The sequence below is a fragment of the Quercus suber genome, unplaced genomic scaffold, assembly GCF_002906115.3.
Source record: "Quercus suber isolate HL8 unplaced genomic scaffold, Cork oak 2.0 scaffold_294, whole genome shotgun sequence".
NCBI classification, from domain to species: Eukaryota; Viridiplantae; Streptophyta; class Magnoliopsida; order Fagales; family Fagaceae; genus Quercus; species Quercus suber.
Genome location: NW_027069750.1, coordinates 327,539 through 344,974, shown reverse-complemented (window position 1 = coordinate 344,974; position 17,436 = coordinate 327,539). Strand labels below are relative to the sequence as shown.

At 37.9% G+C, this 17,436-nt stretch overlaps 1 protein-coding gene across 18 annotated transcripts in view; it reads left to right on the top strand.

The window, feature by feature from the left end:
• Positions 1–16,735, top strand: part of LOC112012675 (uncharacterized) — a 33,423-nt gene extending 16,688 nt beyond the window's left edge. For 10 of the 18 annotated variants that reach the window (XM_065782233.1, XM_065782226.1, XM_065782227.1 and 7 more), the window contains 3 exons: positions 12,984–13,144; positions 15,284–15,708; positions 15,822–16,735. In XM_065782233.1, coding sequence (XP_065638305.1) covers positions 13,108–13,144; positions 15,284–15,708; positions 15,822–16,520 — 1,161 coding nt within the window. In that variant the 5' untranslated portion in view covers positions 12,984–13,107 and the 3' untranslated portion in view covers positions 16,521–16,735. The remainder of the gene's footprint in view (positions 1–12,983; positions 13,145–15,283; positions 15,709–15,821) is intronic. The other 8 variants (XM_065782237.1, XM_065782236.1, XM_024045060.2 and 5 more) reach the window with 1 other exon arrangement.
• The last annotated feature ends 701 nt before the right edge of the window (positions 16,736–17,436 follow it).

Below are 17,436 nucleotides of genomic sequence, written 5' to 3'. Positions count from 1 at the left end.
TCAAAATATTTGGAAGTAAGTGTTACATTCTAAAGTGATAGGGAAAATCCTAGAAAATTGTGAAAATAATAAAANCCCAACACTTTATCGAAGCATGATTGGTAGTCTTCTCTATCTCACTGCAAGTAGGCCAGACATTGCTTTCAGTGTCGGGGTATGTGCACGATTCCAAGCAGCTCCTAAAGAGTCCCACTTGACGGCAGTCAAGCGAATTATTTGTTATATCAATGGCACATCTGACTATGGAATTTGGTATTCAAAAAATTCAAATGAGTGTTTGGTTGGATATTCAGATGCTGACTGGGCCGAGTGCATTAATGATAGGAAAAGCACTTCCGGTGGTTGCTTCTATCTTGGGAATAACTTGGTTTCATGGATTAGCAAAAAGCAGAATTCAGTCTCTCTTTCAACAGCTAAAGCTGAATATATAGCAGCTGGAAGTTGTTGTGCACAACTACTATGGATGAGAAAGCTACTACATGACTATGGAATCTCTTAAGACACTATGTGTGTGTTCTGTGATAACACTAGTGCCATAAACCTGTCAAAGAATCCAGTTCAGCACTCGAAATCCAAGCATATCGATATCCGGTATCACTTCATTCGGGACTTGGTGGAGGACAAGATTATGTGTCTAGAGTTCATCAACACTGACAATCAAAAGGTAGACATATTCACTAAACATCTTGATGGTCCGAGTTTTGAATCTTTGCGTAAGACCATTGGTGTCAGTATCATTCCATGAGCTCTATCTTCCATGTCATCTTTTTGTGTTCATTTATGCATTTTTCCTTTTTGGTCATACATGTTATGTGTATTTGCATTCCTTTGCTTAAAATGTTTTTACATTGTTGTTTTTTATCAATCTTTTCTTGCTTTTGTGTCAAAAATCCAAAAACACATAAAAAGTAGAAAATCCAAAAAGTTTGATCGACATTGTTGAGCTTTGTCTCAAAGCATGTTTTGCCTGTACCTTTGTACTAATGGCTTTGTGCATCTACGAGCTTAGCTTGTTCCCTATGCACTTATATCATTGTGGAAGAAATCTTGAAATCTATGTGACTGTTGTAAATAGATCTTCAACCTTGTCATGAATGATTAGTGAATGGTTTTGTTGATCTTGAGACATGCATAGACTTGTGCCTATATATCTTCCCACTCTTTTATTTTATTACTTTTACTTAAAGAGCTCACCAAATGTAAATCTCCAAATGAAAAGAGATATTAAGCTGCAAAAGCCTGTCGCACATACTAGTATTTGACTAGGAAAAAGGGAAACCGACCAAAAATAAAATGTATGATGCCCAAAAAGCCAAAGGCTTGCTCATCTAATTGAAATATCAAAAAGCATCGATCTCAAAATAAGATGTATTGATTCAACAAGATCAAATGATATGATGTATATGGAGCCAAATGAAATGCTTCAAAGTTATGTTATCAAATTTTGTGTGGGAGGTCATATATGCATATATCTATAATTAAGATGGGTCACATTATCTAGTGTTAATTGTTTATGCCTTAGTTGAATTGATCATTGAAGCTTCACATTAGACTAAGGACTATCTCATTTTTGATATCCACACACATCACACATGTCTATGTTCAATGAATGCAATATTCATTTGTGTGATTGTACTTAATTAAATGTGTTTCACATGCTCAATCTTTATTGATCAAACACAAAAATATTTTTGAGTGTTTTAGTTTGTTTTTGGAAAGTATTTTTTTATAAAAATTGCCAAAATTTCAAACCAATGTTGCCCTATTCTGGCGACTTAGTCGCGGGTCAGTCCAGTCGCATGCCCCCAATTGCGAACATTACTTAAAAGGTTTTCACGACTCACTGGCTGGTCAATATCCGAGTCGCGAAAAATACTTAGAATATTTTTCAAAATTTAGGTTTTTATGTTTCTCTCGGGTCAGTGTAGCAACTTGCTTGCAGGTGGAAGGTCCAGTCGCGAGGCGTACACAGAGATTTTCACGGCTTACCTCGCGACTTTCTCGCGAGACCTTCCAATCATGAAATACACTTAGAAAATTTTAAAATTTTTGATTTTAAGTGTTTTGGTGGCTGGCCCTGGCGACTTGCACGCAATTTGACTCAATCGCGAAAATTACGTGTTTTGCGTAAATTGGTCAGTTTTCAAAACTTTTCAGTTTTCCCTCAATCTTTTGTGACTATTCATTGTCTTACCCATTTGAACCTTTCTCAAACTCACCGTGTTTCTCACATAAACCACCATTGTTGTTCATCATTTCTGCTTCAATCTTCAAGGAAAGGTATGAGTTTTGTTTCTTACACATTATATTTCACATTTACTGCATATATCTCTTGGATTGTGTGTTTTTGCTGATATTTGTATATCTCTTGATTGAATATGGGTATCTGATCTTATGGTGAAATTGTTGTGTGTTTATTGGTGGTTATGTACTGATCTACTCTATCTTGAGTAAACATTGTGTTGTTAGCGGCACACACGCACTCATTCTCATGTTTGGGACCTAAATCTCAAGATTTTAGGATTTTCTTCATTATCCATGTTTTGGAACTAACCCAATGCTAATAATGTTTGGTGCCTTGTGTGGTTTCTCTTGTTTTTGGTAAAACATGATACAGGGTGAAAATGTCTCCATTCAAGAGAGCAGTTGTAAAAAGGGGCAGCAACAAAGGGAAGGAGCCTGTCATTGATGTTGATGACCTCTCACCTAGAACAAAGAGGACCTGTTCACCATTAGGAGTGTTCAATCTGAACAAGTTCAGATCCTATGCTGCCTTTCAGACTCATGAGAATTATTTAAGAGATGCTACACCGTTGGTTGAAAGGGTTGTCGATCAACCTTCTCTTTTTGACACCAACATTCCTAAATGGTTTGCTCACAAATATTGGAATTACATTATCTCCAACCTTGATGAAGTATATGAGAATTTGGTAAAAGAGTTTTACACCAATGCAATTGTTGAAGGTGAAGAACTCAAGTGCTGGGTTAGAAGAAAAAGTTTCTCAGTCTCTCCAACATATCTAGCTGAGATCCTTCACATCAATCGGCCGATGCTTAAAAACTCACCGGTTTATGATGATCTATGTCCAGATGAGGACCTACTTCGGGATGCTCTTGGAAAAGACTTGGAATTCTTATCAAATAGGAACTCAGTCAGTGTTTCCTCTCTTCCTCTGAAATTGAGGGTGCTTACAATCATCATGTTTCACAATCTGTACCCATTATCTAGCACCAGGTATATGAACCTCGGACGTGCCTTGTTTCTTCATGATCTGATCTCTGATGTAGAGATTGACATTTATGCACATATCTTTGATGTTTCCGCAAAACAATTCTATGAACTGATTCAAGGACATGCATTCCTTTTTACTGCCTCATTTCTAGGATATTGAAGCTCAAAGGGATTCATCCATCAACAGATGAGTCTCCCTACACAAAACGACTCTGATCAACATGTGTACGTTTAACGCTAGCATTGGTCATAGTTGGAAGGGAATCAAAACAGAAACTTCGCATCTCACAGTGGTTCGCACTCTAGCTTATCCTTCTTTGACGAGAAGCTAGACAACATTGTGGCATCTGTCCACGAGTTGAGCACCAGATGTCCGGACTCACATTTATCTTGCACCATCACAACATTCGGTGTGACATGAAGTTCACCTCTCTCTAAACTCAATTGGATCAGATTCAAAGAAATCTAGAAGAAGATGAGGACTAGCTATTCCATGATAAAAAGGGGAGATGATGTTGATAGGGGGAGTAAAATGATGGGGGAGAAGGAGCTTGATCAAAGGGGGCGATTTTAGCAAGCAGACCTTTATTTAATATTTTGCTTCATATTAGCATATTTTAGTGTTTATGTTATGTTATTCAGATGTTTTGTACCTTTTGCTTTTGTAAGCTTTTAAGGTTTTTGTACCCATGCTTTGTAGCTTTTGTACTTGCTGTTAAATGTCATGCATTTTCTTTAAGTACATCACTCTTGTGCCCTTGTTGGATTTTATCCTTGATGCATTTACCTAGTGATTATGCATTGGTTGAATATTGGACATGCAAATGATACTTTGCAATTGAGCTTATTAGATTGCATGTCCGGATGTTCATTCCATGCGTGAATGAGTATTGTGGTCACTTTTTATAGTGATTGTTCATTTTTGGTCAAGCCATGGTCTATTGCTTTATTCATTTTTGCTTGATCGCGTTGTACTTGCTCCATATGCATTACAAGTTATTCTGCATACAATGATCATATGGTGTTGTTATGTTTTAAGAGATACTTGTTCTTATGGTTCAAGAGCTTCACAAATTCTAGAGTTAGGTGTAAGTGAGTTTTGTTCAACTATTCCCAACTCACGCGTTAAGTCTCTCAAGAATGGTCCATGCTTCCTTGGCAACTTTCGTGGATGATATTTTCTTAAATTCCTTATTGGTCACCCCACTAAAGAAAGCATTCAAGGCCCTACTATTGAAATTTGCCGCTTTGGTTGTTGCTTCATCCTAATCCAGCAGCATTTCCTTTGGCTTAATCCAGCCAACTTCAACAGCTTGCCATACTTTTTCACATAGAGCCTGCAAAAAAACTTTCATACGAACTTTCCAGTACGCATAATTAGTATCATCAAATAAAGGAGGAATAAAAAGAGATTGTCCCCGATCCATGACAACGGGGGCCAAGGATCACACTCAGGAAATTATTCCAATCAGAGTGAACCTGCTCTGATACCACTTGTTGGGAAATTTAGGCCTCGATTGATAGAATTAACAAGTTTTAAACTTAAGTTGTTAATTCGATTTATTATAAATAAATTAATTAGATTTATTATGAATAAACCTTGTTAAAACAAACATCAATTTCATGTCAGTATCATGCACAACAAAATAGTAAAAAAAAAAGATATGATGACCCAAGAAAACCAATGAAACAAACTAGTTTCATAGTAAAAACACCTGGGGAAATCCTTCCCGAAAGGCACTTCACTATAGTAATGAGAAGTTTCAGATCTAGTACAAAACCTTTGTCTCTAGACTCTACAATCCTCGTAAATGAACTTACAGTGAAAACCTTCTACCGCTTCAGAACCTCTGAACTCTTTAATATATGAACGCCACCCTTTTGCACGGATTCCAATATGTGACTAACTCCAGTAACTTGAAGATGTTATTGGCTAAAAAGTTCTTCACTTCATCAACAATGAAGATCAAGAAGTACTTAATTACGAAACCCTAAGGAGCAAAAGACATAGTAACTTCTTGCAGAGAGAATAAGGCATTAGGTCACTTTTCTGCATGTGTTCTCCATATATAACGACCTGTAAACTAAGCCTTATATATGTCTAGGGTTATGAGAAAAAAAAACCCTACATATACATGTCAACTAGGGCCAAAAATCAGATCTGGAAATTTTGATTTCATAGATCTTGACAGATTCAACTTCTATTAAGCTTCGTTCTTAAATCTTGATAGATACTGTTCCTGTCGAGGTATTTGTCGAGCTTTAATGAACAACTTTTCTTCAATTTTTTCTTGGTCCAATCTCCATGGCTTTAATACTTGACTTGAAATCTTGTTTCTTGAAGTACTAAACTCATTATAGATCTACCTAATTACAAGTAAAGTGCATTTTGTCAAAGGATTAGCTAATTACATAAAATATGCCCTTAACAGATTTTGTCATTCTAGATTTGATATGAAGTTCAAAAAATAATGGTGGCTTAAACATTTAAAGTGGTCTGACAAGTTAACACAATCTAACATTTAAAGTGGTCTGAAGTTCAAAGAATAATCATGGCCTAAGCTACTCATTTTCTAAATAAGGACAAGTTATGCCGTTCACTCATTTTCTAAATAAGGTATCAAAATATTGATGGACTGGAGATTTTGGTACGGATCTTTCTACTGATCGGTCATTCTCACTTAATAGCTTAAATTTATAGTTTTGATGCTCTTTTCAATTTTTTTAGGCTTGAAACTATAGTACCAATAATTTGTAGTTGATAGGCCAAGAATATATTGACCCCTTTGATGAATTAAATCAATTAATTAAGTCAAGTAAATTAATTAGATTCAATTACATGCAATATGCGTAGTAGCACAAACAAATCACCAAAAAACTAAATACAGTGGAAATTAAATTTGACACGGGTGATTTGTTTACGAATGAGGAAAATCATCGAGGCAAAACCCCACCGGGTGAATTTAAGGTCATCACTCTCGAGAATCCACTATTATCAAAACAGGCGATCACAAGTAAAGGAATCCCAATACCTTATACTAACCTACAGTTGAATCCTTACCCCAATACACAATTAGACTTGTAATGTAGTGACAATCTCTCCTTAAAATGCATGGCTCCAAGTACGTGACTAACCAATCGATGCACAGATTCCAGTACGTGACTAACACACCAACTTGAGAAAAATGTTGGCTGCAAAGTTCTTCAATTCATCCACGCAATGAAGATCAATAAGCTCCTTGGTTACAAAACCCTTGGCGCACAAATGCAGCAGCTTTAAGAAAAAGATGAACTAGGGCAAATTGTCTACGGTCACAATTTGAGTGAATAATCACTTTGCATCAAGTTGCATCATCTTAGATGGCCCTCAAAATAATCCTTATATATGCCTAGGGTTGTGAGAAAAGAAACCCTATACACTAACTTGGATATGTGTGAAAAACAGATTTGGAAATCTGAATTTCATAATTCTCAATATATATAGCTTCTGTCGAGAGCTGTCGAGAAATATATATTAAATATCGATAGATAAATTTGTCAAGTTACCTGTCGAGTTTTAATGAAATGCACTTCTTCACTTGATTCTTGGACAAATTTGCATGGCTTCAATACTAGACTTGAACTCTTGTTCCTTAAAGTATTAAACACATCTTAGATCAACTCAATTACAAGTAAAGTGCGTTTTGTCAAAGGATTAGCCAATTCTACATAACATATGTTCTAACAAGTTCCACATATGTCCTAACAGTAGTATTGTGATATTCTTTTTTCTTTTACATAGATATATCTATGAAAGAATGGGTTTCTTCATAATATATAGATTTCTATCTGATTGAGATCAATCGTGGCTCTCTAGTCTCTAAACACAATTTCCTGGCCCAGCCGACACTAGTTAGGGGAAAAGCTGGTGCATGAGGGCAAAATAGTTGTCAAAAGAAACTGTTGCATGTCTTTTTCATATAATTATGTCATGCTTTGCCTAGTGTATCTTTATGAAAGAAATATATTCAACATGTTGGTTCTTAAAATTTAATATATCTATTATTTACTCTCCTCGCTTGTAGGAGCTCTCTCTCTCGTTACTACGAGATAGGTCTCCCTTAGGGTTTCTTAAGGGTTTGCTTTTTCTTTTTTCTTTTTTCTTAATCCGGTTACCATGGCAGACGACGTTACGCGTATAATGGAGAAGATGAAGCTGACGGTGGAAGAGGAAGAGGTTATTGAGATTCCGGAGGAGGGACGCAAAGAAGGGTTGGAGAGTTGTGCACTTATTTTGATTGGGAAGTTTCTTACTTGTCGGTCGTTTAACAAAAAGGCAGCCATAACTACGCTGAAAAGGGCATGGGGTTTGGAGGAAGGCGTTCAGATGATTGAAGTCGGAACAAACCTGTTTCAACTCAAGTTCCAAACTGAGTTTGAGATGGATCGAGTGTTTAAGGGAGGGCCATGGTCCTTTGATAATCAGGTTTTGTTACTGGTTCGCTGGAAGGCAGGGATGATGGCAGACAATGTTAGGTTTGATTCAGTTTCTCTTTGGGTGCAAATCTGGGGCACCTCGTTTGACATGGTGTCGCCTAAAATCGCAGAAACAGTGGGGAGTAGACTAGGTTCAGTGGTTGAAGTGGAGAAAAAACAAAGGCTTGAGGGTCAGAGCTATTTTATGAGAATCAAGGTGGCTATCCCATTAGTTAAACTGATACGGCGAGGAGCCTTTTTGGCTGGGACAGATGGCAAGCGTCACTGGGTTACATTCAAATACGAGCGCCTCCTTCTGTTTTGCCACTTTTGTGGGCTACTCGGCCATGATCTAAAACATTGTGCTGCTTATTTTGCAGCAACCAAGAATGAGGGTGACATTATTTGTCAATATGGGGACTGGATGAAGGCCACGGGGGGTAGGAACCGGTCACCTTCTCGCAGGACGTTTGACAGGGAAGATGCTGGAGTGGAGTTTGCTTGGAGAAAGGACCGGTCTGGGAAGGTCAGTCAAGAAGCCACTGGGGACGGCGGAGTAGCAGTGCAGAACCCTAGGGAGCAAGACGAGAAACGTAAAGAAGGCAACTGCGATAAACAGGGAACAGTTTTGGAAGGGGCACACGTGGCACCAGACATTACGGGCTGTGTGGAGATCTTTACGGAGGACATGGGATCTGCTGTTGCTGCGGTTCAAAATTCAAACAAAAGGGATGTGGTTGAAGTGGATGACTCCATGCACGTGCTACCTATGGACCCGGGGTGTGGGCTTCAAAGCCCAAAGCAAAAAGCAACTTGGGCTAGGCTTAAACGGATGGAAATTGGGCCGGTGGAGTTCTTTAAAGAGGGAGCAAAGTCTGTATTGGGAAAAAGAATTAATATTGATATGGAGAGCAGTGCGGTAGATGTTGACCAGCATGCAGTGGTGAAAAGGGTAAAGAGCAGTGGTGATTCAAACTCAGACGAAATGGCGGGGGTGCCCATGCACCCTTGCCGAACACAATGAAGCTTCTAAGCTGGAACTGCCAAGGGCTTGGGAACTCTTGGACAGTTCAAAGCCTTCACAAGTTAGTGAGGGATCAAGTTCCCACAGTCTGTTTCTTAATGGAGACTAGACTGGATAAAGAGGGTTTTAAAAAACATGGTAGAGAGTTGCCTTTTCCAAATAAGTTTATTGTTAAAAAACCTTATTCTGGGGGAGGTTTGGCATTGCTATGGAAGTCTGAAGTTAAATTAGAAGTTATCAATTTTACTGAAAATCATATATTGGCAAGGGTGGTTGAGGAAGATGGGTTTACTTGGTTTTTCCCAGGTTTCTATGGGTGGCCGGAAGCGAGTGAAAAAAAGAAGTCGTGGGTGTTATTATCTCATATTTCTTCTTTTGTGGAGGGGCCTTGGTGTTGTGTTAGAGATTTTAATGCGATTCTTCATCAGTCAGAAAAGCAAAGCAGACACCCTCCTCAGTACAAACAGATGGAAGAATTTCAAGCAGCTTTGGAGGGGTGTAATTTATTTGATTTGGGTTTTCAAGGGTATAAATTCACATGGAACAATAAAAGACCGGGTGTAGCAAATACTAGAGAACGGCTGGATCGAGCTGTTGTGAACCGTGAGTGGAAGGAAAAATTCTCAGCTAGCACTTTAATTCATGGGTTTAGCCATGCATCTGATCATGTCCCGCTTTTTCTCCATATTAGAACTCATAGGGATTTTAGAGGAGGAGGACCACGCCGATTTAGATTTGAAGAATCTTGGTTGATGTGGGATGAGTGTGAAGAGGTGGTCTCGGATTCTTGGGTCCATTCAGGTGGAGGAGTTACTGGTTTAGGGGCAACTGTGGAGAAAATTAGGAGTTGTGGTGCAGGTTTGTTGGCCTGGGGTTCATCCAAAGCAACCCCTAATACGGATGAGATAAAACAATTAACAAAGAAAATTGAGAGAATGCATGAAGAAGAGTTAACAGAGGAGAGGAGAGAGGAGGTTTTAGCTGACAGCAAAAAACTGGATGACCTTCTACTTAAACAAGAAATTTTTTGGGCACAAAGGTCTCGGGTAGCCTGGCTAAAGCATGGAGACAGAAATACAAAATTCTTTCACTCAAAAGCTTCCCAAAGGCGTACCAGGAATTTTATTCATGGCATCAAGAACCATCATGGTAATTGGGTAGAGGACACTTCTGACGTGGCGAAGGTGGCTGTGGATTATTTTGAGACCATATTTCGTTCAGGTACATGCGAAAGGATGGAGGAATGTCTTCACGCTGTTCCTCAAAGGATGTCTACAGACATGAGGGTGGAGTTGTCCAGGCCGTATACTGTGGAGGAGGTGAAAGCAGCATTATTCCAGATGGGGCCTACAAAAGCTCCAGGTCCTGATGGTATGAATGCTCTCTTTTATCAAAAGTTTTGGCATATTGTTGGTAATGATGTTAGCTCTGCTGTGTTGGATTTTCTGAATTCTGGAATTATGGTACCTGAGATTAATTATACTCATCTGGTTCTTATCCCTAAAATAAAGTCTCCTGAAAAGATGACTGATTTCAGACCTATTAGTTTGTGCAATGTTATCTACAAAATAATTTCTAAAGTGCTAGCTAATAGACTGAAGATTATATTACCTCAGATGATATCTCCTACCCAAAGTGCTTTTGTGCCAGGCCGTCTCATCACTGATAATGTATTGATAGCCTATGAAACTCTAAATGCTATGAAAGGGAGGAAAAAGGGGAAAAAAGGCGCTCTAGCTTTGAAATTGGATGTCAGTAAGGCATATGATCGAGTTGAGTGGGCCTTTTTGCGGGGTATGATGGTGAGGCTGGGGTTTCCTAATGTTTGGATTAATAGGGTGATGAGTTGTGTCACCACACCTTCCTTCTCAGTTCGCATTAATGGGAAAGATTATGGAAATATTATCCCATCAAGAGGGCTCCGTCAAGGGGACCCTTTATCACCTTATTTGTTTCTTTTGTGTGCAGAAGGGTTTACATCTTTGCTTTCCAAAGCTGAATCTGAGGGGCAGATCCATGGTGTTCAGATATGTAGAAGGGCGCCTTGTATTTCTAATTTGCTTTTTGCAGATGATTCCTTAATTTTCTGTCAGGCAAACCAAGAAGAAGTACAGGTAGTTTCAGATACGTTGCAGTTGTATGCTGAAGCTTCTGGACAATGCATTAATCTGGAGAAGTCGTCAGTTTATTTTAGTGGAAACACAGCTGACAGTGACAAGCAATGGATTAAACAGGCTTTGGGAGTTCAGGAAGTGGATAGGTTTGATACATACTTGGGTCTACCGACTTTGGTTGGTCGAGCCAAGTACCAAACATTTGCATACCTGAAGGAGCGGGTCTGGAAAAAACTTCAGGGTTGGAAGGGGAGAATGCTTTCTCGTGCAGGAAAAGAAGTTTTAATCAAAGCTGTGGCACAATCAATTCCAATGTATACTATGGGTGTGTTCTTGTTACCAGCTAAGCTTTGCAATGATTTAGATGCTCTCTGTGCGAGATTTTGGTGGGGGCAGACTGGTGATGAACGGAAAATTCATTGGAGAAGTTGGAGTTTTTTGACACAACCAAAGAAAGTGGGTGGTATGGGATTCCGGGATCTTAGGAGCTTTAACTTAGCTATGTTGGCTATGCAAGGGTGGCGGATGTTACAGGACCAGAACTCACTTTTATCTCAATGTTTTAAGGCCAAGTATTTCCCGAGATGTAGCTTTTTGGAGGCGACAGATTGCCCAAACAGCTCCTATGTTTGGAAGAGTGTGCTGGCTGCTCAACAAATTCTGAAAAAGGGGTGCTTTTGGAGGGTGGGAACCGGTTCCTCAATCCGAGTGTTGGAAGATAAATGGATACCGAACCATCCAGGTAATAAAATCCTATTTCCTACTGATTATGATGAATGGGAATGGAGGGTCTCGGATTTAATTGATTGGAGGGTGCACCAATGGGATAGAGATAGAATTTTTATGGTTTTCAACCAATTTGACGCGGAGGCCATTCTTCGGATTCCGTTGAGCCGAAGGCAAGTGCAAGATAGGGTGGTGTGGATGCATTGCCGTAATGGGAAGTATGCAGTCAAATCTGGGTATCAGGTTGCTCGCATGTTAGCTGAAGATGCAGAGGGCAGGGAAGAAGCTTCGGAACAAAGGGCGGATTATCATGTTTGGTCTCAGCTCTGGAAACTCCGGGTGCCAAACAAAATCAAAATTTTTGGATGGCGGGCTTGCCTCAATATTTTGCCATCAAAAGTGAACTTAGCCTGCAGGAAAATTCTGACAGATGCTACATGTGGAGTGTGCCAAAGTTATCCAGAAACTTGTCTACATGCAATATGGGAGTGCAGCGCCGCTCAGGATGTTTGGGCTAGGTCTTGTGCTCCAATTCAGAAGTGTGGTGGTGAGATGGGGGAGTTTTTACATTTGTTTCAGTTTATGATGTCCAAACTGTCGCTGGAGGAGTTGGAGAATTTTCTGGTTCATTGCTGGCTTATTTGGCACCGTCGAAATACTCTGTTACACGGTGGGGTAATGCAGCATCCTGGGCAACTGAATCGGAGAGCCACGGACTTCTTGAAGGAGTACAGGGACGCTCAAGGCTTTCTTGCAGCAAGGCCGTTACTACCTGATGTTCTGCAGAACTGGAAGCCCTCAACGGATCAGTTGTGCAAACTGAATTTCGATGCCGCTGTGTTTGAAAATGGATCGGGAGTAGGAGCTGTGATCCGTAATGCAGCTGGAGAAGTCATGGCAGCACTATCAGCTAGGGGAGCAGCAGTGAGTGATAGTGAGGAGGCGGAGGCTTTAGCATGCAGAAAATCAATGGAGTTTGCGATAGATGTGGGTTTCTTGGATTTGATAATCGAAGGGGATAATGTAGCGGTTATCAGTGCTGTGTCTTCCTCGTCTCCAAACTGGTCTCGCCTGGGTGTAATTTATGAAGATATTGGCTGTCTCGCAGCAGGACTTCGCCATGTGGTTTTTAATTGTATTAAACGTAGTGCAAATTCTGTGGCCCACTCCTTAGCACGTTATGCCAATGTATTAGATGAAGAAGTTGTGTGGCTGGAAGAATCTCCACCACCAGCTCGTAGTGCTTTGTTGTTTGACTCTGCTTTTCTAAATGAATGAAGTTTGATTGGGTTTTCAAAAAAAAAAAAAAAAAAAAAAAATTTGTTTTAGCTGTAAAACGTAACTAAATACCACAAACACACCAAGAAAAAAAGAATTCCATCCATGAATACTTTTGCTTGAAATATTTGTTTTTGGTATAAAAAAAATGCAGGAGTAGCGTTGAGAATGATGGCGGACAAAAAGGATTTAGCTAGAGCTCGTGGGAGGCAGCAAGAGACTGTATTGCATGTGTTAGCTAGCAAGCCTTATGCATTTATAGAACAAGTCAATCGGGAATGTTAAGGAGACTCATGTCACTCATCAGTAATTCATGTGAGTTATTCTGACTTTGAGATTCTTAAATCTTGCACGGTGATATATTCCTTGATCATGTGGTATGACATACAAAGACATATGAGTTAAATACTTTTGTATATGGAAAGTGAAAAAGACAAGTTCAAGTCGTTGATTGATTTAAGTGGAATTAAATCAATTTTCACATTAATTGATCATATATTCCAAATGATTTTTGGTTAATTACCACAACATAAAAAATCATAGAATAAAGCAATAAAGCAATAAAGCATAAGATAAACAACATAGGTGATTTGACGGCGAAATGAAAAACAAACACATCCAAAGGAAAAAAAAAAAAAAAATCCAATAATTAAACCCTAAACCTAAAAAAAATCACTATTAGAAATATTAAAGTTTTACAATTGAATATACTCATATTTCTAATTTTTACCCGGTAGTACTTACAAACATAACCCGACAATCTACTACAGACTGCTTAGACTCTTTTAATTTGAAATTTTCCACAGAAACTGTGCCTAGTCTTCTAGGACCAAATATACTCATATCCCTTTCCTGAGCTAAATATTGGCTAACATGGGATTTCTTAGCACTTTTATGATACTTAACACAATCCCCAAGAATTTTACTATATGCCGTTGAAAGCCGTCATCTTCATTAGAAACATCTTGATTTGAGTTGTCATGTTACTATATTTTATGACACCGAAGTTTATCCGTGATAAATAGGAGTCAAGGATCACACGCTCAAAAAATTAATACTACACAAAGTAAACCTGCTTTGATACCAATTAAAAAGAAATGTTTTGACCCTTTTGATTAATTATGTATCATATTAAACAAATTAAGCCAATTAACACTCACGTGATCAAATTTGAACAAGTTAAAACACCACAAGTTAGTAAGTATGTCACCAATATCATAGCACTAAATAGTAAAATAAATGACACATCTATATGATGATGAAATGGAAAACGGATGGATAGCATTTAAAGAAAATACCACTTCGTACAAAGGTTAACCCTAAATCCAAAAATGAATCCATAAATCGAATTGAAGTTTTACAATCTAAGATATATCCACAACTCAAGATTTTACCTAGTAGGTAACTTACTGATGTACCCCGACAAACTTGGAAGATTTGAATTTCGTTGCAAACGTACTGTGATAGGATTTGTGAATCAGCCTTGATTCAACTATGACAGCAACAACACACCGTAGGAGATATTTTTGTTTACTCTCATAACACACAAATTAGAAAGTTGAGGCTAGGATTTTATATTTCATTAGATTTTTAAAGTTTGACTCAGTAACCTCAACGAAGTCTTGTATAATAGGCCCTTATATAGAAGAAATTATTAAGTCCTGGTGGATAAGTGATGTGGTCCACAATTCCATTAAAAAACTTCCACTTGTTTAAAATTGCTAAGTCAGTAATTAATTTTTGTTTAAAAAAAATTTCTAAATAACAATTTTAAATAAGTGGAAGTTTTTTAGTAGAATGGTGGACCACATCACTTGTTCACCATGTGAATCTTATAATTTCTCCTTATATAGGTGCTCCACTTAGGGTTGAAAAACACACGGCACCGACTTTATTAAAATATGTCACTTACTGAATTCTTGATTCTTGATCGATTGAGATACAACCAGTCATCAGTTGAGAATCATCTATCGATTAATTGATATGCAATTGAAAGGCTTTTGAAGCCTCGATTTCAATAGTGTCCATCAAATGACTATCTAATTCTGAAAATGTGTCTTCTCTGAGTTGCATCTTTGACTCTTAATCTTGAATGTTTGATAATCAAAACAGATCGAATGACTATCTAAATTATGAAAATTTGTCTTCTTTGAATTGCATCTTTGACTCTTAATCTTGAATGTTTGATAATCAATACTGACTCAGTTAAAGTTACAATGCCATGAAATTTGCCAACCTAAAACCTAATAATCCATTCATAAGGAATATGTATTCCTTGTAAAAGCACACAAGAAGGAAAGAGAATAACTATTTCATTACAATGTACTAAACATGCCACAATGGCACATGTACTAGTAACACATTCACTCTTTATACTCTAGCTATTATTTGATTCCTTTAATAAATTAAATTTCATTGAGGTATGTCTACTTTCTTTTTCACTGTCAATTCCAGGGTCGAATTCAGAACAGGAAAACTCAACACAATCTCAAGCCAATAAACTGTTGAAAGAATGTCTTCAGTATTACAAAGATGTTGTTACGAATTTTAATGACTTCAAAGAGATTCCAGAAGCTCTGTTTGCTGCGACAGAAGTAGGCAACGTTGAGTTCTTGGTCAAGCTTATTCGTTTTGACTTTAGTCTATTATGGGAAGTAAAAAATGATAAAAGGATATTTCATATTGCTGTTGAGAAGCGCTATGAAAACATCTTCAATTTACTTTATGAGTTAGGCCCAATTAAAGATCTAATAGTAGATAAAAAAGATGGTGGTGGAAACAACATGTTGCATTTAGTTGCAAGAAAGGCTCCTCAAGAGAAGCTAAATGCAATATCAGGAGCAGCTCTTCAAATGCAACGTGAACTTTTATGGTTCAAGGTACTTATTCATATGCTTTGAGTTGTAGGTGTTAAACCATCTCATAGAATGTTAACGCATGTTTCGACATAGATTTAGTTTCTACTTAAATTCTTCTGCTTTTGGACTAACAGTTCTCTCAATGTGATATTTCCTATGATTTGCAATGGAAGGAGGTGGAAAAGGTTGTAAGCCCTACATTCAAAGAAATGAAAAATGACGACGGGGAGACACCCTATGTTTTATTTGAGAAGAGCCACGAGACGTTAAGGAAGGAGGGAGAGGAGTGGATGAGGAATACAGCTAACTCATCTATGGTGGTTGCTACACTAATCGTCTCTATAATGTTTAGTGGCCAACCAACGGATGAATTAAAACTCAATCCTAATCTTCTTCTGGTCTATTCAATTTCAAGTGCAATAGTATTATTTTGCTCATCAACATCCCTTATAATGTTCTTATCCATCCTTACCTCGCGTTATTCACATGACGACTTCCTTGTATCGTTACCTATTAAGTTGATAATTGGAGTAACGTCACTCTTCATCTCAATTGCTGCTATGATGGTCGCATTTTGTGCATCCTTCAGTTCGAAATATCACAATCATCATGGATTTCCATTGATTGTTGTTCTGTTAGTGGTATTTACTTTCGTGCCAGTATTATTTGTGCTGCTAAAGTATCGACTATTAGTTGATATAGTCCAATCTACCGGTTTTCGGTTACAGCCACATCAACGTGTACTTTTCGAGGAGGTATCTAAGGCTCCACTATGTGGCGGGTGTCTTCCATCCCATAGATCCCACGCACCTGGGAATGTTCCGAGTGTCTGAATCCAACACCCACTTCATAAATCTGGCTTGTAAAATAATTAGTTACTTTAGAAGCAAATGCCAGTCTAGTAGTGCGACTAGTCAATCTTTCTGTTGCTTTCCTTTCTATGAATGCCTAGAGTGGATATGAATAAATTTGTACTATATCGCTGGATGTTGTTATGCAAGTCTTTATCTTTTGCATTTTTGTATATATTGTTGCATCCTTTGAATTATGGTTTTGTGTATTTACCTACAGTGTTATTTTGTACTAGTTTTGAACCCGCGTCACCCCTCCCCTTGTTGAACGTGAAAAAGGGGAAAAAAAAAAAAAGAGAGAATGAAAGTTGGGAATTTTATCAAAAAACAAAAAACACAATAGAAAGAAACATTAGTGCCAAGGAGGGGAGGAATAATGTATGCTTGATTGGTGCCTATTGGTTCAATTTCATTGAACAATAGGCACAAATCTCTAAAAATGCACTTCTAAGATAAAGTTTTAAACAACAATAGATTTGTGCCTATGGTTCAATGAAATTGAACCAACAAGCACCAATCTCTAAAGATAAACTTTTAAGAAATAGTTTTAAACAACAATGCTAAATAGAAGATGCATGAATTATTTTGAAAAAGATTGTTAAAAAAAAAAGTTTGTTTGAAGAAGAAACAAGTTTACACATTTTTGTAAAACGGGTTTTTCTTTGTTTTTGAAAACGTTAACTTTTATAGAAAATAAAGTTTTGGATTTAGTTTGGTTTATTTATTTTATTATTATTATTATTTTTTATGGTTAAGGTGTGGGTTTCTAAATTTTGTGTAATGACATGGTTTAATGGAATGGTTGAATTTTTTGGAAATTTGGGTTGATGGACAAATGGTGGGTTACGAGAAATTGTAACCGAACCAATGCATGGTTGCCTATGTACCCCCTTGATAG